Consider the following 23,614-nt stretch of genomic DNA (forward strand, 5'->3'; position numbering starts at 1 on the left):
GCAGGTTTTCGCTTTGGAATCTGAGAGCAGCACAGTGTACAGAGAGAGATCCTGAATCCAGCAATGTGTCACTTGCTGATCTGTGTGCTGTTTTGATAACAGTTTTCTCTGCTGCAGCTCTAGCAGAGCTCTGAGAATGCTGAGCTGTGTATAATCCTGCCCACACCACTGATTGGCAGCTTTCTGTTTACCCTGTGCATAGGCAGAAGCAGCTAATCAGTGGTGGGGGAATGTTTGGACTAGGAGGCACCGGATACCTAGCTCGGTAGTCATAATTTCTTGCTGATAAATCACTGATTTTATTGAAACAGCAAAACACAGCCCAGCAAGTGACACAACACTGGAATTAGCTTCTCTACCCCTACACGATACTGGTCTCAGATAGCTTTTAGATTACTGAAGGTCCAATTGCTGGGACCCTCAGTCATGAAAAGCGGAATGAAGATAGGTGATTTATATGGTACCTGCAATAAGTCTTTAAAAATGTTATTTTTATTTATCCCCCCCCCATTTTGATGCCCCTCCCAAAAAAATGTATAGAAGTTATATTAAAAAGTTATAGGGACTAATTGATCATTTCCTATGTGTGTGTGTAGGGGGGTTAAAAATCGCTTTTTTTTTTTTGTCTTAAAGGGTTTTTTTTGCCCAAAATTCTTCAAAATGGCAACAGCTGGTCAGGAATTTTGCACAAAAAAAGTCATTTATGATTTTTGGGTTTGATCCATTATTGCATTCGCATATTCTTTGTCTTGTTTTTGATGTTTTTCATGTTATTGATTTTTTTTCTGAAGTTTATTTTAAATGCTATATGTTAGCCTGTTTTTTTTTTTAATGTTCACCATCGTGGACGGCGTTTGGGCTTTCCAGACGTTTTCTGCTGATTCATCAGTTGCGGCTTTTCAAAAACTCAGAAATGTCCCTCAGCTCTTCCACCATCCCCTTCCTGCAGTGATTTTATACACGGCCCATCTGTTTTAAAGCTTTTTTTATACCCATTTTTGAGACATTTTAGCAGAAGGTGTGACTTTTTGGGGTTAAACAGAACTAAAAATAAGGTAAGAGACAAAAATAAGGATAATTTGTAATTTTGCACAGAATTTTTGGATCTCGTCCGCCATTTTTTTTAAGGAATATCGTGTAAAAAAAAATAAATAAATCTGTAACTAATATCACAAGACAAAAAAAGAGAAAAGTGACGTTGCTGGGTTCATGCAAATTGAGTCAGCGCCATTCTTATATATTCAGGAAAACAGTGAGGAATTGGAATAATTTGCCCATCACTAATCACGTCACCCCCAAATAAATAAAAATAGAAGAAAAGCGATAGAAAGCTACATGTGACCCCAAATGAAGCAAAAACTGCAGCTCGATAAAATTATTAAGCCCTCATAAAAAAAAAGGAAAATGTCAAAAGTTATTGGTCTCAGAATAAGTTTACACAAATTACATTTTTAAAGGATTTTATTACTAAGTAATAAAACAGAGAGAAAAAAAAACAAAAATGGCGGCGGCGTGCCGATGTAGGAGCGGGCCTTGATTGCGTTGCCAATAGCAACTAAATTACAGTTTAATCTTTCACAGACAGCGCTGATTCTGACAACCAATCATATTGCAGCTTTTAGGATTGAAAATGAAAGCTGGTACCTGATAGGTTGCTGTAAGCAATAATTCTCCTACATGCGGAAAGAAAGATGTAATCTGATTGGCTGCTGTGGGCAACAAAGCCTATACTGAGTAAATATTGGATAAACCCACAAGGTATAATAATAACCAGAAATTTCTATATGAGGTGAGTGGAATATACTGTAATAAAAGCGATAACTATCAGCGTTTATACTCCCTAATTTGCATAGCCACGCCTCTAGAATAGCCGGACTTGTGCGACGTGATAACGTCATACGTCCCCGTAGTTGGGTCAATTGCCGGGCGGTCTCCTCCTGTGTAGCCGGCAACACTGACACACTGCAACTCCTGGGACGGCGGAGCACTGACCGGCAGCCTGTGGAAGGTAACACAAGGCGCTCTGTCGGCAGCTGGTAACTCCCTGCATACACGGGCTGCAGTGCATGCTGGGAATTGTAGTTTCAACGTAGCTTGCGTAATGGCTGTGTCACATCTGCAGGGTCCTCTGCTTACTACATGTGTGGCCAATGTGGTCTCTGCGGCAGAGAGGATGTATCACTCCAGCCGTATACAGCCATGCAGCAAGCTATTCCTCCACCTGGGAAACTAGACAGTGCTCCTGAGGGCCTTATTCATGTGTGTACTGTGTGCATATATTACTGAGGTACATCCTGTATTATACCCCAGAGCTGCACTCACTATTCTGCTGGTGCAAGTCACTGTGTACATACATTACATTACTGATCCTGAGTTACATCCTGTATTATACTCCAGAGCTGCACTCACTATTCTGCTGGTGCAGTCACTGTGTACATACATTACATTACTGATCCTGAGCTACATCCTGTATTATACTCCAGAGCTGCACTCACTATTCTGCTGGTGCAGTCACTGTGTACATACATTACATTACTGATCCTGAGTTACATCCTGTATTATACTCCAGAGCTGCACTCACTATTCTGCTGGTGCAGTCACTGTGTACATACATTACATTACTGATCCTGAGTTACATCCTGTATTATACTCCAGAGCTGCACTCACTATTCTGCTGGTGCAGTCACTGTGTACATACATTACATTACTGATCCTGAGTTACCTCCTGTATTATACCCCAGAGCTGCACTCACTATTCTGCTGGTGCAGTCACTGTGTACATACATTACATTACTGATCCTGAGTTACCTCCTGTATTATACTCCAGAGCTGCACTCACTATTCTGCTGGTGCAGTCACTGTGTACATACATTACATTACTGATCCTGAGCTACATCCTGTATTATACTCCAGAGCTGCACTCACTATTCTGCTGGTGCAGTCACTGTGTACATACATTACATTACTGATCCTGAGTTACATCCTGTATTATACTCCAGAGCTGCACTCACTATTCTGCTGGTGCAGTCACTGTGTACATACATTACATTACTGATCCTGAGTTACATCCTGTATTATACTCCAGAGCTGCACTCACTATTCTGCTGGTGCAGTCACTGTGTACATACATTACATTACTGATCCTGAGTTACCTCCTGTATTATACCCCAGAGCTGCACTCACTATTCTGCTGGTGCAGTCACTGTGTACATACATTACATTACTGATCCTGAGTTACCTCCTGTATTATACTCCAGAGCTGCACTCACTATTCTGCTGGTGCAGTCACTGTGTACATACATTACATTACTGATCCTGAGTTACCTCCTGTATTATACTCCAGAGCTGCACTCACTATTCTGCTGGTGCAGTCACTGTGTACATACATTACATTACTGATCCTGAGTTACCTCCTGTATAATACCCCAGAGCTGCACTCACTATTCTGCTGGTGCAGTCACTGTGTACATACATTACATTACTGATCCTGAGTTACCTCCTGTATTATACTCCAGAGCTGCACTCACTATTCTGCTGGTGCAGTCACTGTGTACATACATTACATTACTGATCCTGAGTTACCTCCTGTATTATACTCCAGAGCTGCAATCACTATTCTGCTGGTGCAGTCACTGTGTACATACATTACATTACTGATCCTGAGTTACCTCCTGTATTATACTCCAGAGCTGCACTCACTATTCTGCTGGTGCAGTCACTGTGTACATACATTACATTACTGATCCTGAGTTACCTCCTGTATTATACTCCAGAGCTGCAGTCACTATTCTGCTGGTGCAGTCACTGTGTACATACATTACATTACTGATCCTGAGTTACCTCCTGTATTATACTCCAGAGCTGCACTCACTATTCTGCTGGTGCAGTCACTGTGTACATACATTACATTACTGATCCTGAGTTACATCCTGTATTATACCCCAGAGCTGCACTCACTATTCTGCTGGTGCAGTCACTGTGTACATACATTACATTACTGATCCTGAGTTACATCCTGTATTATACTTCAGAGCTGCACTCACTATTCTGCTGGTGCAGTCACTGTGTACATACATTACTGATCCTGAGTTACATCCTGTATTATACTCCAGAGCTGCACTCACTATTCTGCTGGTGCAGTCACTGTGTACATACATTACATTACTGATCCTGAGTTACATCCTGTATTATACTTCAGAGCTGCACTCACTATTCTGCTGGTGCAGTCACTGTGTACATACATTACTGATCCTGAGTTACATCCTGTATTATACCCCAGAGCTGCACTCACTATTCTGCTGGTGCAGTCACTGTGTACATACGTTACATTACTGATCCTGAGTTACATCCTGTATTATACTCTAGAGCTGCGCTCACTATTCTGCTGGTGCAGTCACTGTGTGCATACATTACATTACTGATCCTGAGTTACATCCTGTATTATACTCCAGAGCTGCACTCACTATTCTGCTGGTGCAGTCACTGTGTACATACATTACATTACTGATCCTGAGTTACATCCTGTATTATACCCCAGAGCTTCACTCACTATTCTGCTGTTAGCTTCTTTCTCCTCTGACAATGTATGTTTTTCCTTTTTATTTTCTTTAGAGTTTACAAAGTTGTAAGAAATGAGTGGGTCCAAGCCAGACATCCTGTGGGCCCCTCACCACATGGACAGGTTTGTGGTGTGCGACTCAGAGCTCATCCTCTATCACATCGAGTCCAGAGCCAACGCCAATTCTGAGCTCAAGGCCGGATCGTTACGACTCTCAGAAGAGACCACCGCCACACTCCTGGCCATAAACTCCGATACCCCCTATATGAAATGTGTGGCTTGGTATCCGAAATACGACCCCGAATGCCTCTTGGCCGTTGGCCAGGCTAACGGCAGGGTGGTTCTCACCAGCCTGGGCCAGGACCACAAATCTAAATGCCGACATCTGATCGGAAAGGAGTTTGTCCCTAAACACGCCAGACAGTGCAACACCCTGGCCTGGAATCCCCTGGACAGTAACTGGCTGGCGGCCGGCTTGGACAAACACAGAGCCGACTTTTCTGTTTTGATCTGGGATATCAGTAGTAAGTACACCCCCGATGTCACCGTTCCCATAGAGAAGGTTCGCCTTTCCACCGGTGACAACGAGACGAGCTTGGTGGTAACAAAGCCCCTGTATGAACTGGGCCAGAATGACGCCTGTCTGTCCCTCTCCTGGCTTCCCAGGGACCAGAAGTTGCTCCTGGCCGGTATGCACCGTAACCTTGCCATATTCGACCTGCGAAACACCAACCAGAAAATATTCGTAAACACCAAAGCGGTGCAAGGGGTGACCGTGGACCCGCACTTCCACGACAGGGTGGCCTCTTTTTTCGAAGGACAGGTGGCCATCTGGGACCTTAGAAAATTTGAAAAGCCAGTCCTGACCCTTACCGAGCAGCCGAAACCACTGAGCAAAGTAGCCTGGTGCCCGACGAGGACGGGGTTACTCGCCACTTTAACCCGGGACAGTAATATTATCAGGCTGTACGATATGCAGCACACCCCTACGCCCATTGGGGACGAAACGGAGCCCACTATCATCGAGAGGAGCGTCCAGCCGTGCGATAACTACATCGCCTCTTTCGCGTGGCATCCCACAAGCCAGAATCGGATGGTGGTGGTGACCCCCAACAGGACCATGTCTGACTTCACAGTGTTCGAGCGCATTTCTCTGGCCTGGAGCCCGACCACGTCGCTGATGTGGGCGTGCAGCCGGCAGCTCTACGAATGTACGGAGGAAGGAAAGGACCGTTCTCTAGACAGGGACATTGCCACCAAGATGAGGCTCAGGGCTTTATCACGCTACGGCCTGGACACGGAGCAGGTCTGGAGGAACCATCTGCTAGCGGGGAATGAAGACCCTCAGCTCAAGTCTCTCTGGTACACTTTGCACTATATCCTTCAAAGTTGTCAAGCGGGGTCCGAGCGAGATCTGTTTTGGGGTTCGGTTCGGTGATGTCTAGTCTAGCCGTCATCAGTCTTTAAAGGGGTAATCCGGCTTTGGTCACTTTCGTGTCGGGAGACAGTGATGTCACATCTATATCGTCCACTCCTACACATGCGTGGTCAGATATCTGTAGCCCTCTCGCCACTGACCCCGCTTTCCTCCTGATGCCGAATTGACCGAAGTCCAAGTACCCCTTGAAGGCAACGTCAGACGAATCTCGCGGAAACGTTCTATTCTTCAGCTCACCATGTAGTTCTAGCGCGCGCTGTTCTTTGAGATTTTCACAAACCAAGTTTTTCAAGTAACATCTGCTTTTAGACATTGAGTTTTTGGAAGTTTTTTTTTTTTTTTTTTCCCCTGCCTTTTTGCTTGGACGTTACCTAGTTTGGAGATGTTTCCTTCTGGACCTACTTAAAAAAAAAAAGTGACTCTCACTTTTTTTTTTAATTTCCAAGGGTGCATGCACAGAGTTTTTTGAAGCAGAAACCTCTCCAAATCTCAAACTATATATTTTTACTCAATTTCTACTCTGAAAACTTGGCAAAAAGATTCTGACTTTAGGAGGGAAATAAAAAGCTCAGACTCCTCGTATGAACAGCAAAGTGCATTTTCACATAGAAATAAATTGGAAGGGTTTTAGGGGAGGATTTTGGAGTTATATCCGTTTCATCGCTGATTGCAGATCACTACTACCGCCATGTTTCCTCCATCCACCTGATGCTGTGCTGTTTTCCTATACATATTATATACTTATGAAACAGTACGCTGAGGATATAGACCAGAAAGCTACAAACAACAAGGGATCACTGGTTTATGCCGGGATCAAGGCGATCGTGAAGTCGTCACTGGGTAAGAACATGACGTTGCTGATGTCAGAACGATTCTGCTTTGTACAAAATCTCCACTTTAAGGTCAGAGGGATTTACCATTGAGATCGGTCATCAATGTAGGATCAGCAGGGGTGACGTTTTGTGTACGCTTGGTTCTTTACTAAAGGCACCACTCCCCCTGCTGATCCATTAGGGGGGGGTCTGAGGTTGGACCCCCACCAATCGTACATTGCTGACCCATCTTAAAGAAGGGGTAGTCCGGACATAGTGTAGAGTTGTGTCAAAGAATTCATACTTTCCTAATCTGCCCATGTCTGACTCTGCTTCATCCTGTCTGACCGCTGCAGTTATTCACTTGCTGTAGTGATGTGTTGGTTTTTGTAATTGGCTGCCATGCTCACGTTTCACAAGCGAGAAGTAAAGACGCCTTTGGTAATCCTCAGATGCACCTTGGCTGATTTTACCACTTGAAATGCTTCAGAGCAGTAATCTCCGAGTGTACCTGTGGAGACACGGGGGATCGGCAGGCGCCCCGGTCCACTAGCCGAAACCGCGTGGACCAGGGATTGTCCCTCTGAACTCCCGCTCTCATTTTAACGTGGGCGTAATGCTACTCAGACAACACAGGGTGAGGGTAAAACAGTGTGGCAATAATTTATTGAATCACAAAACAGGCAGGTAACACGTAGAACAGTCCCATCACAATACGATAAGATGGTGCATATTAGAGTCTCACCGTCCGCTGACTCACCTGGATAATGGTAGTTGTTACTTCAGAGCTTCCAGGGTCGACTACCCCACCTGTGGCACGCACAGAGAGGAGGTATTTATAAGCATAGGAAGAGGACGGTCCATTCAGATACAAGGGCCAGTTGACCGGAGGGTCACAACCTGGCTTCATCCTCCTGGGCCGATTACCTCACCTGTGGCACGCACACAGAGAAGAGGTAACAAGCTTAGGAAGATGACAGTCCATAGAGGTACAAGGGCAGTTGACCTGAGGGTCACAACGTGGCTTCTCTGAACATCTCCATGGAGCCAGACGATTGGTGTGTCCCAATCCTGGCTTTCTCCAAACATCCATGGTTCAGTGATGGTCAATGGAGCAGATCTGTAATATTCCATACGGGGCTGAGGTCCCCTAGGTTGTTTCCTGTAGAATGATAGATCCGTGTCCCTTGTGATGGAGCCATAATGTATTAGCAGCAGTCCTGTAGGATCCCCTGGATGTTTGGATGTCTTGACAGAATCCCTCTCTCTATCTCTCTCTACACATAGGCATATAACCTATTTTTATACTTAACAAGTGTCCTTCATTCAGTATTTACATAAAGGGTAAGAATAGAGATGACCTCAAGTAGCATTACTTGATTATATCATCTATTTGCAGTTTTTCCTCCTCTCATTTTGAAGTCACCAAACTATCTGGCTTACACAATGCAGCATATCAGTAAATATCAATAGTCAACAAGGATAAGAGTACAATCTGTTATATGAAATGTCAATTTTACCAGCTTACACAAACAAGTCTGTTTCTCTATCGCTTCATTGGGGGACACAGGAACCATGGCTGTATGCTGCTGCCACTAGGAGGCTGACACTATGCAGAAAAAAAAGTTCTCTCCTCATCCGCAGTGTACACCCCACCGACTGGCAGTAGGATATTCAGTTTAGCTTAGTGTCAGTAGGAGGGGGACACGCATCTTTCATTAGACCCATATCTGCCTCAGTTTGCGTCGTTTCTTTTCACATGGATCTTCCCCGTTACCTCTGTAGGGATACAGTGTGAGCAGTCACTACTGTACTCCCACGCAGAGACTGAGTACGGCGTGTACTGCTACCCCCTATCCTCATATGTCTAGCTGGCAGGACCCCAACCCCTAACACAGAAGCGTGTTTAGGTGATCCGGATTCGGTCCTGGCCCCTGTCTGCTACCCACTTGCCCACCAGAGCCTGTCTGTTTCAGGAGGCATGGTCGTCCCACGTTCCCAAGAGGCTCGGACGTCCGATGTAAGTCTGGATGGAGAGGTGCATCTCCATTTCTTCTCTCTGTCAGGAGCCCAGAGGCATCAGGGGAGAAAATCTGGACAAGAAGAAGATAAAGAACAGAAGGATGAAGATAATGTAAAGATGGAGGAAGATGACAGAAGATGCATGCGTTTCCCCCCCTTTCCCTCTAGTTTATTGTTAGAGGGTTTGTAGTTAGAGGGGGCTTCCTTTTCCCCTATCTTTTATTCAGAGTCTCTTATTACAGGGGCCATCTTTTTAGATATAGGTGGTTTTTGATCTATAGGGGGCCTGTTTCCCCATGCGTTCTGGGTTACCTGACAGGCAGTCCGGGCCTTCACACCGCCCTCTCCTGTCTCCAGGGCCTCAGTTATAAATTTAGGCCCCGGCTTTCAGCGCGGCCTAACTTCAGCCGTTAGCTCCGCCCCCTTCTCTACATGTTCGGGCGGGCTTTTTTTCCCGCCCGTCAATAGCACGCCCTCTCCTGCTGTTTCCAGTGGTTAGCTCCGCCCCCTTCTCTACATGTTCGGGCGGGCTTTTTTTCCCGCCCGCCACGCCCTCTCCTGCTGTTTCCAGTGGTTAGCTCAGCCCCATTCACCTCGGGTGCGCAGGGTTTCCCGGGCGGCGCTGTCTAGTGATGTCGTACCCTTATTGAAGCACGACTGTGACTCATCTGGGAGGAGAAGTAGAGGTGTACTGTAAATAAAGGCACGTGAGTTACCTTGAGTCCCAAATAAAGATATACTGGCTTCATCCATGGCATATACATATATGGTATGTGTAGGAGGAGTATCTTCTCATAGTATTAGGCTGCTTTCACATTTGCGTTTGTGCGCGCAGCATTTGCTCCGCATGCATCATGTGTACATATATTTAACGTGGTGTACGCAGGGTCATGTGTTTGCATGCTTTTGCGTATGCATGCGTCATTGCACGGTGCTCGGTGAACGCAACATGTTGAATTTTTTTGATGTGTCAAATATGCGAAGGCATGCGGATGAGTGCGTAAAAATAACCGCATTACTGTCTATGGGAACGCATGCGTTCTTCGAAAAGTAAATAGAAATCCCATGAGACACACCCATTTTTTGTCTGGTGTCATATCTAACGCATGCACATAAACAGCGCAAATGCATGCAAAGGCATACACAGTTTTTTTGGGTTTTTTTGCCGTCATGCGTAAGATGATGCAGATAAAAAAACACTGCGTATGAATGCGTTTTTGCATGTGTTTGCGCATGTGGATGATACGCTGCAGATTCAAATGCTAATGTGAACCTAGCTTTAGTCAGGACTGAGGCGGATTCAGGACAGGAACAATACAGGGAGCATGGGCGGGCATGCCGCCTGTTCAACCGCTGCAACTGCATCGGGGCCCAGAGCGGGAGGGGGGCCCCCGACGGACATACAAAGCAATGTTGTGAATGACAGCCGGCAGCAGTATTTCTGCTAACAGGAGAAGCAGGGGGGGCCCGCTCTGCTGCACGTATGTGATATGACGGTCATACGGGCCCCCTTCCTCACCTGTTAGCATACACTGTCCGGCCGGCTGTCAATGGTGCGGTCTGCGGTGAGATGACGGGCTGCAGAAGCAGGAAGAGAGGAGTGAGGAGAGGGAGGTACTGTCAGTGAGTCACTGAAGCGGCGGCTCTGCTTGTGACCCGCTGCTGCTGTGCACGTGCGCACTCTTCCCAGACTAGCCTCGGTAATCCTTGGGACTGGGGCAGAGGACAGTTCTTGGCATTCTGATGGACTGGTCAAACCTTGGAGCCAACTGTTCTGTCTTGATGGTGTATAGTAGGTTTATAAGACAGATGACATTGTATCTGCCACACCAACTGTTATGCTTTGAACTGTTTAGGACTTTCATGTACTTTGTTGGGTTACATGGGTTCTCTTTTATCATGTTACAGTGGAGATACTCCCTCTTTAGCTATTTTATTACTGTGTAAAAGTGTTAATGTCGGCCTATTATGCTACTTTATTATATTCATGTTTTAGTATGGTTTATGTAGGTAGTGCACCAGCAATAGGTAGTACTATGCTTTATTGATAGCTAGCTATGACTGATCACAATGCCATGTATACAACCCCTTGCTACTTACTGATTCTGGCTCCGGCATATCCCCACAAACCTAGAAAACGATAACTCTTTAGGACACAGTACTCCATTGGATGACGTGGTCACCGTTGATCTTGTCCAGGCAGTGGGTGGATATTGAGTAAGCATGCACACTCAATTGTTTCCTTAGGCGGGGGTCAGACTTGTGAGTGTGATGCGAGAAACTCGCACTAGTCTCTCATCAACACCCGGAGCTGCCGCCGGCACTCAGGACCGGAGCGTGCGGCTGCATAGTAATACAGAATTGTCTGCAGCATTTCCGCATCTCCCCGCCGCAGGTAGAACTCATGCGTAATTCGCATGCGTTTTCCCACAAAATAGCTACTGAACATTCTCCCCCTATTCAAATCCGTGTGTGTACAATGTATGTACAGTGTGTGTGCACAGTCAGGGCCGCCATCAGGGCATTACTGCCCTTACTGCTGTATGGGGCCCGGTGATTAGAAGCAAAAAGGGGGGCCCCAAACACACTGGCAGCCCGGTCAGTGCTCGGGGCCCCCCTCTCTTTGCTTCTCCTATCATCGAGTCCCTGTACATTTTTTTTTTTTTTTTTTTTTTTTTTTTTTTCCCCAAGGCTTTGCCCAATGCGTAACAACACTGTGGTGTTTTAAAGATACACTAGTGTTGTTAATGCGTCTGGCAATTGTAGATGGGCACTGTATACCTTTAAACTCTGGCTGATGGGGGAAGACCAGTGCCCATTTACAATTGCCAGATGCATTAACAACACTGTGGTGTATCTTTAAAACACCACAGTGTTATGCATTGGGCAAAGCACTGAAAAAAAAATGTACAGGGGCCTGTTGAGAGAGAAACAAAGAGAGGGGAGCCTGAGCGCGGACCGGGCTACCAGCGTGTTCGGGGCCCCCTAGTGGGGACTGGGGGCCTGTGTCCAACAGGGCCCAGGGGGAGGCTGGTGGGGACTGGGGGCCTGTGTCCAACAGGGCCCAGGGGGAGGCTGGTGGGGACTGGGGGCCTGTGTCCAACAGGGCCCAGGGGGAGGCTGGTGGGGACTGGGGGCCGCGTCGAACAGGGCCCAGGGGGAGGCTGGTGGGGACTGGGGGCCTGCGTCCTACAGGGCCCAGGGGGAGGCTGGTGGGGACTGGGGGCCCGCGTCCTACAGGGCCCAGGGGGAGGCGGGTGGGGACTGGGGGCCTGCGTCCTACAGGGCCCAGGGGGAGGCTGGTGGGGACTGGGGGCCTGCGTCCTACAGGGCCCAGGGGGAGGCTGGTGGGGACTGGGGGCCCGCGTCCTACAGGGCCCAGGGGGAGGCTGGTGGGGACTGGGGGCCCGCGTCCTACAGGGCCCAGGGGGAGGCTGGTGGGGACTGGGGGCCCGCGTCCTACAGGGCCCAGGGGGAGGCTGGTGGGGACTGGGGGCCCGCGTCCTACAGGGCCCAGGGGGAGGCTGGTGGGGACTGGGGGCCCGCGTCCTACAGGGCCCAGGGGGAGGCTGGTGGGGACTGGGGGCCCGCGTCCTACAGGGCCCAGGGGGAGGCTGGTGGGGACTGGGGGCCCGTGTCCTACAGGGCCCTGGGGGAGGCTGGTGGGGACTGGGGGCCCGCGTCCTACAGGGCCCTGGGGGAGGCTGGTGGGGACTGGGGGGCCGCGTCCTACAGGGCCCAGGGGGAGGCTGGTGGGCCCTGTTGGATGTGTGTGATTGGTGAGAGCATGGTGCAGAAGTGGAGTTCTTCCAAGAAAGGGCGGAGGGGCTGTGGAAGGTTTGTGTGTGTGTCATGCCTTTCTCTTTATGAAGTATAAGCACAGCACTCAAGTGTGTGTTTCTACAGGTGAATAATGAGGCCTCACTGTACAGGAGAGACCGGAGCGAGGACTGAGGAGAGTGGAGACTGCCCAGCACTAGCGCAGCGCTGTCTGTCTCCTCTTGTTCTTGGCGGCTAGCTCCGCCCACTTTCGGCCTCAATGCTCGGGCTTTGCGGTAACGCCCCCTCTTCTCTCCTGCCCGCGCTTTCTCCCTGAGCCCTCCTCGTCCTCTTCCGTGTGGTCCCGGCAGGTGGCATCTCTGCGGGGGCCTCTCATCTCCACAGTAAGCCGGCAGCCCTCAGGCCCTGCTCCTCCGCTCTGCAGGCTGACACTCTCCTCTGCACTCTCCTTCTTGTCCCCTGTCTGGCACCAGTCCGTGTTTCTGCTCCTCATCATGTCTGACCCCAGAGGGGCGCGCTCTTGCCCTCCTTCCTCCTCTCCTTCCTCCTCTTCTGCCTCTGCTCTCGTCAGACACTGTGTTTGCCCCTCCTGTAATCTCCCTTCAGGCCGGTGGTCTCCCCTCTGTCAGCACTGCAGCGCCCCCGGTGAGAGCGCTGCCTCTATCCCAGGGTGGGCTGCCGCTCTGACGCAGTCGGTCGCAGACCTCGCCTTGCCCATGGTGTCCCTTATCAGACTTTCCCTTCCTCGCTCCGCCGTGACTAGCGGAAGGCGGGAGTCTCCGGCTGTGCCCGCCTTCAGGGGTCGTGATAGATGTAAGCGGCATTGTCATTCTAGCCCTTCCTCCCTCTCACCCCCTGACCTCTGCGGACGGATCTCTTTTTCCCGGTCCCCTTCCCTGGAGTCTGCCATGACCCTTTCGGATATACTGTCCAAAGATCGCTCAGCCCCGGACTCTCACCGGGCCTCTAGTAGGACAGACCTGGTCCAGAGCCTCATTGTGGCTGTCAATCAGACATTTAACATTGACGATCCAGCTACGGAACCCGCACAACACGCGGTTTCGTTTAGACCATCGAGACCAGCTCGTAAGGTCTTTGCATCACATAGAGAATTTGAGGAGGTAATTTCCAAGGAATGGGAAACCCCGACCAGCCTCTTTCACAGAGGGAAGCGCCTCAGGACCCTATATCCCTTTTCTCCTGAGCTCACTGCTAACTGGACCACTTCTCCAACTGTGGACCCTCCGGTTTCCAGACTATCCACCATTACAGTCCTCCCTCTTTCGGATGGAGCATCTCTCAAGGACCCCAATGACAGGTTCATAGAGTCCTTTGCAAAGTCAGCCTTTGAAGCAGCCGGCTCTTCATTGCTCCCTGCCTTTGCCTCCGCCTTGGTGGCAAAGTCGATAACGGTATGGGCTAATCAGCTCCGACAGGGCATTCTTTCTGGAGCCCGACCAGAGGAATTGGCCGACCTCACTGACCAAATTGCTCGTGCAGGGAGGTACATAGTATCCGCCTCCCTGGACTCTGCTGCATGTGCTGCTCGGGCGTCCAGCAATATGGTGGCCATCCGAAGGACCATCTGACTTAAAGCATGGCAGGCGGACTTGTCCTCAAAGAAGTTCCTTATCAGCTTGCCTTTCCAGGGCTCCCGTCTGTTTGGCTCCAAGTTGGACCAATTTATTAAGGAGGCCTCTGGAGGGACGAGCTCACTAGTTCCTCAGGCCAAGCCTCGACGTTCTCCTTTATCACGTCAGCTTCGGTATTTCCAACCTTTCCCTTCAACGGAGTTGTCCCACCAAAAGAAGCCACGAACTCGCCAGGATAGGAAAAAAATTACCTTTAAATCCTTCTCCGGGCGTTTCCATGACGCGAGGGGTAGATCCTCCAGGACCAGTCCTGGTAGATTTTCCTCCGCGTGACTCGTCATGGATCCAAGATTACTGAACGAAGGAGCCCGTCTTTGTCCTCAGGATGGACTCTTTGTTCAGTAATTGCTTCCTGGGAACCGCAGGTGTTTTGTTGTTCCATGGAAGCCTTTAGGGTCTGTGCACACGCTGCGGATGCGCAGCAGTTCCGCAGACAGTGTACAGTACAATGTAAGTCTATGGGATTTACAATCCGCAGTGCACATGCTGCGGATTTTTTCCTGCGGAAAAGCTGCGGTTTTAAATCCGCAGCATGTCAATTCTTTCTGCGGATTCCGCAGCAGTTTGCCACCTGTTCCATTGTCCAGGTGTCAAACTGCAGGGGAAAACCGCTGGCAAATCCGCAGGAAAACCGCAGGTCACTTTACCTGCGGATCCACACGGAAAAATCCGCTGGTGAATCTGCAGCGTGTGCAAATAGGATCTATGTCCTTATTTCTTCAGGGTATCAGAGTTTCCTGCATTTTGCGATGGGCGAGTCTTCGCAAAGGCTGTAACAGTAAGTTTGTGCACATTCTGCGGATCACAGGTTCAGTGCTCTTCCCGTACCTCGCGAACACTCTCATTAGGCCTCTACCCATCTCCCTTGATTCCCTTTCATCCAGCTCGGACTCCTCCTCCGTAGCGCTCTCATCAGGTTTCCTGGTCTGAGCGACATGCGTCTATCTGGCTAAGGCCCCCCCCCCCTTCCGTTTCAGAACACGGACTCGTGCGTATAAGAGGTCCTCAAGCTCAACGATTGCGTGCCGGATCCGGATGGCATGTGGACACTTACCGCGTCAGGGCAGTGCGCCTTCTCCTGGGTTTAAGGCAAACTCTACCTGGGCAGTGTGCACCTCCTGCCGGTGCTCATAGGACCTTCGCTCTGCAGAGCGATATTTGGTCCTCCAACCACAGGTTCGAAAAAATTTTCAGCGTCCATGCCTACGCTTCGGCAGACGCCAGCTTAGGTAGAAAGACCTTTCAGGCAGCAGCAGTGAGTTCTCCGACCTGAATGGAGTTTTCTGCTGTTCCCTCCCCTTGGGTACTGCTTTGGGACGTCCTATGGTTTCCTGTGTCCCCCAATGAAGTGATAGAGAAAACATGATTTTTAGGCTACTCACCGTGATATCTGTTTCTCGGAGCCTTCATTGGGGGACACCGCACCCTCCCAAGTTTAACAGCTGTTTACTGTATTGTTTGAGTTTGTGTGTTTTCATTTTCTTATCCTACTGCTTTCTCACTAACTGAATATCCTGGTGCCAGTCGGTGGGGTGTGCACTGCAGAGGAGGATTTAACCTTTTTTTGTGCATAGTGTCAATCTCTTAGTGGCAGCAACATACACCCATGGTTCCTGTGTCCACCAATGAAGGCTCCGAGAAACAGATTTTACAGTGAGTAGCCTAAAAATCCTGTTTTTCTTGACAACACATACATTCAAAAGTCAACATATAGATAAGTCTATTCTTCTTGACTTGCTAAAAATAGTAGTATGGTTAATTAAGATACAATGCTGTGTCTCCACAAGATTATTGCGGTTTAGCGCGTTTATGGAGCTTTCCCCTTGTGATTTCCGATCTAGGCAGCTCAGCTTCCGCACCAGGTTGTGATTTAGCTTTAGGAATTATTAGGTATGTACAAGAATGTTCCCAGTCACAGACAGCAAACAGAGATCTTGCAAATTGCCAGAATTTGAAACCTAAAATAAGTTGGAAAGTAGCAGAACGTGTCATGACGCACCGATAATGCTTTATACACAGAGGCGTAGTGGTGATATTATTATGTATCCCATCGTAGGAACGACAGAGAACGTCCGTTGCAGCTGGAGCGGCTCTGACCGGCAGGCGGACGTGGTCCATTTCGTCAGCGAGGAGCGCAGTTTGGCGCTGCAGCTTTGCGGCTGGAGAAAGAAAGGATCAAACGCCGATATCGGACCGCTCCTGACCTCGTTGGAACAGGAAGGAGAATGGGAGAGAGCAGCGGCCATTGCGTTGTTTAACCTGGATATCCGTCGTGCTATCCAGATCCTGAATAAGGGGGCTTCCACCGGGAAAGGTCAGGGGGGCTCTCATCCTATCGACTCCCTTGTATTGTTTTTTTCCTTTATCTACTATGTAGACACCTGCCTTGGTAATGACACACATATATATATATATATATATATATATATATATATATATATATATATATATATATATATATATATATATATATATATATATATATATATTTTTTTGCAGGAGATCTGAATTTGAATGTCGTAGCAATGGCGCTGTCCGGATATACAGACGAGAAAAATTCTCTCTGGAGAGAGATGTGCAGCTCCCTCCGAAATCAGCTGAGTAACTCTTACCTTGCCGTCATGTTCGCCTTCCTCACCAGCGACCCAGGCTGCTACGACACCGTTCTGGTGAGTCGGGCCACGATGACCCCGCGCCTTTAGGGTTTATCTCCCTGTTTTTCCATGAGCCTTGGTTAGGATTAGTGCACTTGGATGTGATGTGAACGGGGCCTTGGTGGGGTTCAGTCTAAGACGAGGGGCTATTAGTAATGTCTGTTGTATGTGCTAACGCTTGTCCTGATTTCTACATTATTTCAGTTTGATTGCACTATGGCGGTGAGGGATCGGGTGGCCTTCGCCTGCTTGTTCCTAAATGACGCTCAGGTGAGACATCAAGGTGGCGACCAATGCTGGCCGAGGATGAACCAGCGATTACTTCCATACTACCAGTATTGGGCTACTTTCACACTTGCTTTGTTTTGCAGCGCGTTTTTCCCGCATAAAAACGCATACAAATGCTGCGTTTTTTTCAAGCATTTTTGAGCATGCATGAAAAAAAACGCAGCGTTTGTATGCGTTTTTAGTGCGTTTTTACCGCGTTTGTGTTTTTTCCCAACATTAGTTGGCCCCTCACACTAACCCAAACCATGACTTTACTAACCCTAACCAAACTAACCCTAACTCCCAAAAAATGCAACAGGATGCATTTTGTGCGCCCGAACGCACACCACAAAAAAGCGCATGTGCGTAAAAACGCATACAAACGCATGTGTATGCGCACATGCAAAATATAGGGAAAAAAACGCATGCGTTTTTTAGCGCTAAAATACAGCGCAAAAAAAACGCAAGTGTGAAACCAGCCTTAGAAGCACTTATGGCATACTGATTCAATCTGACAACACATTCCCCCATCTATCACATCAGTGGAAGCTCTATGCTGCGCCAAAGGACTTTGATCTTGCTGTAGAGTGCTTTCTTTGGTGCTGTGCATTTTTTTTTTTTTTTTTTATATGGCACTTTGGATGTTGCAGTTAATTAAATACATCGACAAGCTGACCCAGGACATGAAGGATGTGGGGAACCTCGAGGGCATCGTCCTGACCGGACTGACGAAGGACGGGGTGGACCTGATTGAAAGCTACGTGGATAGAACAGGCGACGTCCAGACTGCGAGTTACTGCATGCTGCAGGTAAGACAGACCATGGAGTCCTACACTTAATCCTGCACACGTTATTTAAGATTGGTAACAGCGGTCCAGCATCTGGGATTAACGCAGTGTCGGTACATGACAATTGGGACCGATCGTCCTGACACACCTGTTGGACAGCGTCTGCATCAACACACAATTTAAGACAATGTAGTGAACGAATCTCCCGAAAATCTGTTTGGGCAAATTTGCTCAATATAAGGGTCACATTGCCATATGATTAAAGTTGTACGCAATTTGTGTTTGAGCTGATTGTGTTTGTTTTTACTGGTAAAATTGCAGCTAAAAACTAGTATCAAATAGAGATGAGCGGATCGATTCTCAGGACTCCAGTCCAGTGTTTAGGTCAGTGATACCTGGTGGCTGGACAGGAGACCCTTGAATCTCTTATTTTTTTTAGTGTCCCAGGTGCGGATTTTGACCTTTTAGTGTCCCAGCGCCGACATGACGTCATCTGTGTGTCACGTCACACTACACTTGACCAATCAAATGCTGCACCGGGGACTCCGGAAGGTAAGAGAATCGAGGGATACATGTCTATCTTCCAAGTTACTGCTGACCTGGATGCTGTTGCATTGATCTGCTCATGTCTAGTAGCAAATATCAAGTTGCAAAAAAAAATGTTTTTAGTTTTGTAACTTGTCCCAGTATTGCTCATGGTGACACGTCACTGAGCGGCGTTAGCCTTACAATAAGATGTCAAATCACAGACCTTTTACACGCAAAATCTTAATGAGGCAAGGGCTACGTGCCATTCAACCTGTGACAAAAGGTATGTATCTGTGATTAGCGAACTTGATTGGATAAGGTGTTATCTGAGCATGCTCAGGTGCTCAAAAAATATGTTCGAGTCCCTGCGGCTGCATGTCTCACGGCTATTCGACAGATGCAACAATTGCAGGGATGGGCTAACAAACAGGCAGTCCCATGCATTCATGTGTTATAGCTGTTGAACCGCTACGGGAACATATTTTTTGAGGAGCACGCCGAAGTCAATCTGTTAGCACAAAAGCATGCTAACCAATTGATAACACCGATAACACCTAATCCAAGCATGTTCACTCATCACTAGTATGTGAGCATAACACAACCATTAAAAAAAAGTTATAAATAAAATGTAAATAATATAAATAACTTTTTTATGGTTGTCACAGACAACAGCGTATGGGGTTATCTTTAGATGACACCGTAGTTTATAACCCTAACCTTAGTACCGTATGTTACGTGTCATGAAGCTCATGTAGTATTGCATTGAACGCTTGGCGGCCGGCTCATTGTATCACCCGTTGCCTAATACAACTGCGACACAAACATCTCGTAGAATCTGAGCCTGTCGGTTTTTCGCACACCGTTGCAAGTCGCGCAGGATTTTACCTCCACAGCCTTCAATGCAGGTCATATGTTACTTGTGATACGTTTGCATCTCTCTAATTTCACAGCTCAAAAATATTTCTACTTTTTTTGTAACATTTTATTACACTTACCGCATTTTTTGTGGCCTGTTTATGCTTGCAGGTTGCCGGTTTTCATTTTTCCAATACTATGGAAATGGTATTGGAAAAAAAAAAACGGCGTTCCACAAAACCAGAAGTGACTGTGATTTTCAATGTAGGCCGTGCTTGATCTTTTATCACGGCCGTACGGCGCACCGTTCAATTTTTGCTGGCCCATTTTGCGTCCCCATAGAAATCTGTTGAGGCTGCAAAAACGGCCCGCAGTAAGTGTAAAAGATGATGTATGTATATATAATTTTAGGTACAATTTTATTTATATATACATTTTTGAAAAAAAAAATGTCAAATACATTATTACTTTGTTCTGTAACATCAGTGTGGCATGTTGCAGGAAGATATAAAAATATCATGACGTTGATATCCCTGCCGGTCATAGATGTCACTCCTGCCTAGCGCAGAGTTCTGATTTAATGCGTTGTCCCACGTCGGACAAATATGGAGAATTGATAAGATGTATCAGAAATATCCGACTGATGCAGGTATTGACATCTATCTAGAAGAGGTGGCATGCATGTTCGTCTGACAATTTTTGGACCTCATGTAGAAATCAACAGACCTGCTTTCATCTATCCAACATTTACGCCGTACAGTTAGCATGCTCCTTTTGTAAAATGGGCCTGATGTATAACGAGTATCTAACGGCACATTGTGCGGTATTGTGAAGACCGCCTTAAAACCAGGCGAGCGCTGTGCAGACCCTGAACAAGCAGGGAATACATGTAATGAGATGGCGTGCAATTGCAGCAGCGATGTTATAGAGGATGTTCCTGTCTTGCTTTTCTAACCATACCTATTGCTTTTCCCTTGGTCCATAGGGATCCCCATCAGATGTGCTGAAGGACGAACGAGTCCAGTACTGGATAGAAAATTATAGGAACTTGCTGGACGCTTGGAGGTTTTGGCATAAAAGAGCGGAGTTCGACATCCACCGCAGTAAACTGGACCCCAGCTCCAAGCCTCTGGCGCAGGTCGGTTCCTTGTCCTGCTGGTCGTATCTTGTTGATATCACAGACCCGATCACGTGAGCACATCGTCTGCAGACGTGCTAGAGCCGCCAGGAATAAAGCCTGATTGTAAATCTGGGGTCCCGATATAGAACTGATACATTTACCTGCGCTGATACATTGCAACAAACTAATATTGCCTGCAATTTTTTTTATTTATTTTTTTTCCTGGGGTGTAAAATGTAATTTTTTTTATTTTTTTTTTTTTTTGCAGGTGTTTGTAAGCTGTAATTTCTGCGGAAAATCCATCTCATATAGCTGCTCCTCCGTACCGCACCAGGGCCGAGGATTCAGCCAGTATGGAGTCAGCGGGTCACCGACAAAGTCAAAGTTCACCAGCTGCCCCGGCTGCCGGAAGCCCCTTCCACGCTGCGCTCTCTGCCTCATCAACATGGGAAATCCCGTCTCTAGCTGTCCAGGTAATCTCCGCAGATTAACGCAGACATTTTCTAGCTGGAGTTTCCCATCTTCTTAAATCAGTAAAATTTCACAAAGTGTTTTTTGTAAAATCTTTGCAATTGACCTCTTATTAAAAATCCAAGAACAGAGGGATTCTTTCTGGTATCGTTTACTGTTCGAGGCTTACATTACCAGACACCTTGAAGAATAGCATGCTGAAGTAATATGTGACCGCATCCCTTAAAGGGGATGTCCACTCTCAAGAAAATAACTATAACAGCACAGAAAGCAAGTACTCGCCTTCCTTGGTCCAGCGCCGGTTCCCTGCCACTGTGCGGGCATCAGTATTTTGGCTGCAGTGGTATCACCGCTGCAGGCAATCGCTCCTTTCAGTGACTCTTCCATCTGCCTCGGCAAAACTGCTGAATGTAGCCATGCACTGTGTCGATACGACTTTCCTTTCTCAACATCTGAGCTGTTTCTCCACAGGGGCTTCAAAGTCTGATGAGAAGGTTGACCTCAGCAAGGAGAAGAAGGTGGCCCAATTCAACAATTGGTTCACATGGTGTCACAACTGTCGACACGGTGGTCATGCCGGGCATATGATGAGCTGGTTCAGGTAAGGAATGGAGTAGGGTAAAAAAAAAAAAAAAAAGGTTAACCAATTCCTAAGGGAACGTGGTGCCTTCTGTGAGAGGGCATCCAGGCCCGCTTTTTCTCCCCCTGCTCATTCCGCACTGCAGGAATATCAATCCGGTTATTCTTTAATGAGGTGTTTTTTTTTTTTTTTGTGGGATGAGATGCACTTTTGAATGACTCAATTGATTTTGTTTTGCCATATAGCGTACTGGAAAAAAAATTCCAAGTGCTGCGAAATTGCAAAAACAAAGTGCAATTCCACAATTGTTTTTTGGGATTTTTAATTACTATATTCAGTAAATGCTAAAACTGACCTGCAGTTATGATGCTCCAGGTCAGTACAAATATACAGATGCCAAACAAGTGTTTGGTGGGTTTTTTTTTTTTTTTTTTGGTTGTTTGTTTTGAGGACTCCCCTTTGCACCCTGTGCTGCCGTTTTCTATTGATACCATTTTGGAATTGATAAGATGTTTTGAGTTCCTTTTATTGCATTGTTGCGGTGGCCAAAAAAAAACTCAATTCCGGCATTTTGACTTTTTTTTTCTTTTTTTCTCTTTGCGCCATTTACCAATCGGATTGTTTATATATTTTGATCCAACACTTCTGAACGCAGCTATTACTAATGTTTTTATATTTCATTTCCAATGGTGCGAAGGTTGTGGGGTGTGTGTGTGTGTGTGTGTGTGTGTATGTATGTATATATAAAATATATATATATACATATATATATATGTGTGTAAAAAAAACACCTTTCACTGACTTCAATATTCCTCTTTAAAGAACTTGAAGCAGCTATGGTCTTATCACTTGTGCTATACGTGGAGAGCTTCAGCCATGTTATGTATAGCAGAAATCGCAATATCCTATGAGTTGGTGTTCACAGATTAACAATGACAGGAATGGGGGTCTTCTGCAGACCACCACCCATCGGCGCCCTGTGATCATGTGACGAGGGCTCCAATGGGAGGGACTTGCCACCTTCTGGCTGACGTGTGTGAAATGGCGCTGTCAGTGATTGACAGTAGGATTTATCATCCGTAGTTGGCGCTATGTAACTAAGGAAGATGGGTGAACCCCATAGAGCGTCTTCTGCCAGTTGCAGGGTCTTCATAGAGGGATGGCACTGTCTGAAGCCATTTTCTTCACTAATTGCCCTTGTCCCTGTTTTGCAGAGATCACACAGAGTGCCCGGTGTCCGCCTGCTCCTGTAAGTGCATGCAGCTCGATACAACAGGCAACCTGATTCCTGCCGAGACTGCCCAGCCGTAAATCCGATCCTTGTCTAGGACACGACCATATACGATCTGGCTGAGCGTCAGAGACGTACGCGAGTTGCAGCCGGAGACGCTCTGTGTCCCGTGTGCTACTGACGGGTTACACGGTGTTATAGTCACGGAGGATCTGTGTACGGACAGACTGTGATCTACAGAACGACGCTTGTTTCATGGACTGAACACTTCTCTCCAGAAAGGGATTTATAAGAGGAAAAACTCGTACATTTTAAAGGAAAGTTTTTGATTTCTAGATTGTTCACAACTTTATGTAAAGTGATAGACCGGAGCGCTAGAGCGTGCGGATCAGACTGTTCTGCCCCCAGTTATTATGAAATCAACTGGACGTGTTCAGTTTCCCTCCTTTATCTGCATTGCCACCTGTTTCTAAAGCGATTGTCCCTCACCAGACACTCATAGTTTACATATAAAGTTAATTTCTGTAAATATTTCTTTCCAGTGTTGCACTCATTATTCTGCTGGTTCAATCACTATGTACATACGTTACTGACCCCGAGTTACCTCCTGTATTCCCCAGAGCTGCACTCACTATTCTGCTGGTGCAGTCACTGTGTACATACATTACATTACTGATCCGGAGTTACATCCTGTATTCTACCCCAGAGCTGCACTCACTATTCTGCTGGTGCAGTCACTGTGTGCATACATTACATTACTGATCCGGAGTTACATCCTGTATTATACCCCAGAGCTGCACTCACTATTCAGCTGGTGCAGTCACTGTGTACATACAATCAGGGCTGTGGAGTCGGTAA

At 47.3% G+C, this 23,614-nt stretch overlaps 1 protein-coding gene across 2 annotated transcripts; it reads left to right on the forward strand.

The window, feature by feature from the left end:
• The first annotated feature begins 1,885 nt into the window (after nucleotides 1–1,885).
• Nucleotides 1,886–23,287, forward strand: MIOS (meiosis regulator for oocyte development). 2 transcript variants are annotated; one of them, XM_073582094.1, is made up of 11 exons: nucleotides 1,886–2,008; nucleotides 4,612–5,934; nucleotides 6,738–6,836; nucleotides 16,319–16,576; nucleotides 16,762–16,931; nucleotides 17,121–17,186; nucleotides 17,834–17,992; nucleotides 20,340–20,492; nucleotides 20,743–20,947; nucleotides 21,417–21,546; nucleotides 22,740–23,287. In XM_073582094.1, exons 2-11 carry the CDS (start codon nucleotides 4,632–4,634, stop codon nucleotides 22,834–22,836), a joined length of 2,640 nt encoding a protein of 879 aa, XP_073438195.1. In that variant the 5' UTR covers nucleotides 1,886–2,008; nucleotides 4,612–4,631; the 3' UTR covers nucleotides 22,837–23,287. The 2 variants fall into 2 exon arrangements, with proteins under 2 accessions (XP_073438195.1, XP_073438196.1); XM_073582095.1 differs by lacking the exon at nucleotides 1,886–2,008 and adding an exon at nucleotides 2,172–2,287.
• Nucleotides 23,288–23,614: the final 327 nt, after the last annotated feature.

The sequence above is a fragment of the Dendrobates tinctorius genome, unplaced genomic scaffold (genome assembly GCF_039654945.1).
Source record: "Dendrobates tinctorius isolate UK_male_01 unplaced genomic scaffold, ASM3965494v1 ptg000070l, whole genome shotgun sequence".
Lineage (NCBI taxonomy): Eukaryota > Metazoa > Chordata > Amphibia > Anura > Dendrobatidae > Dendrobates > Dendrobates tinctorius.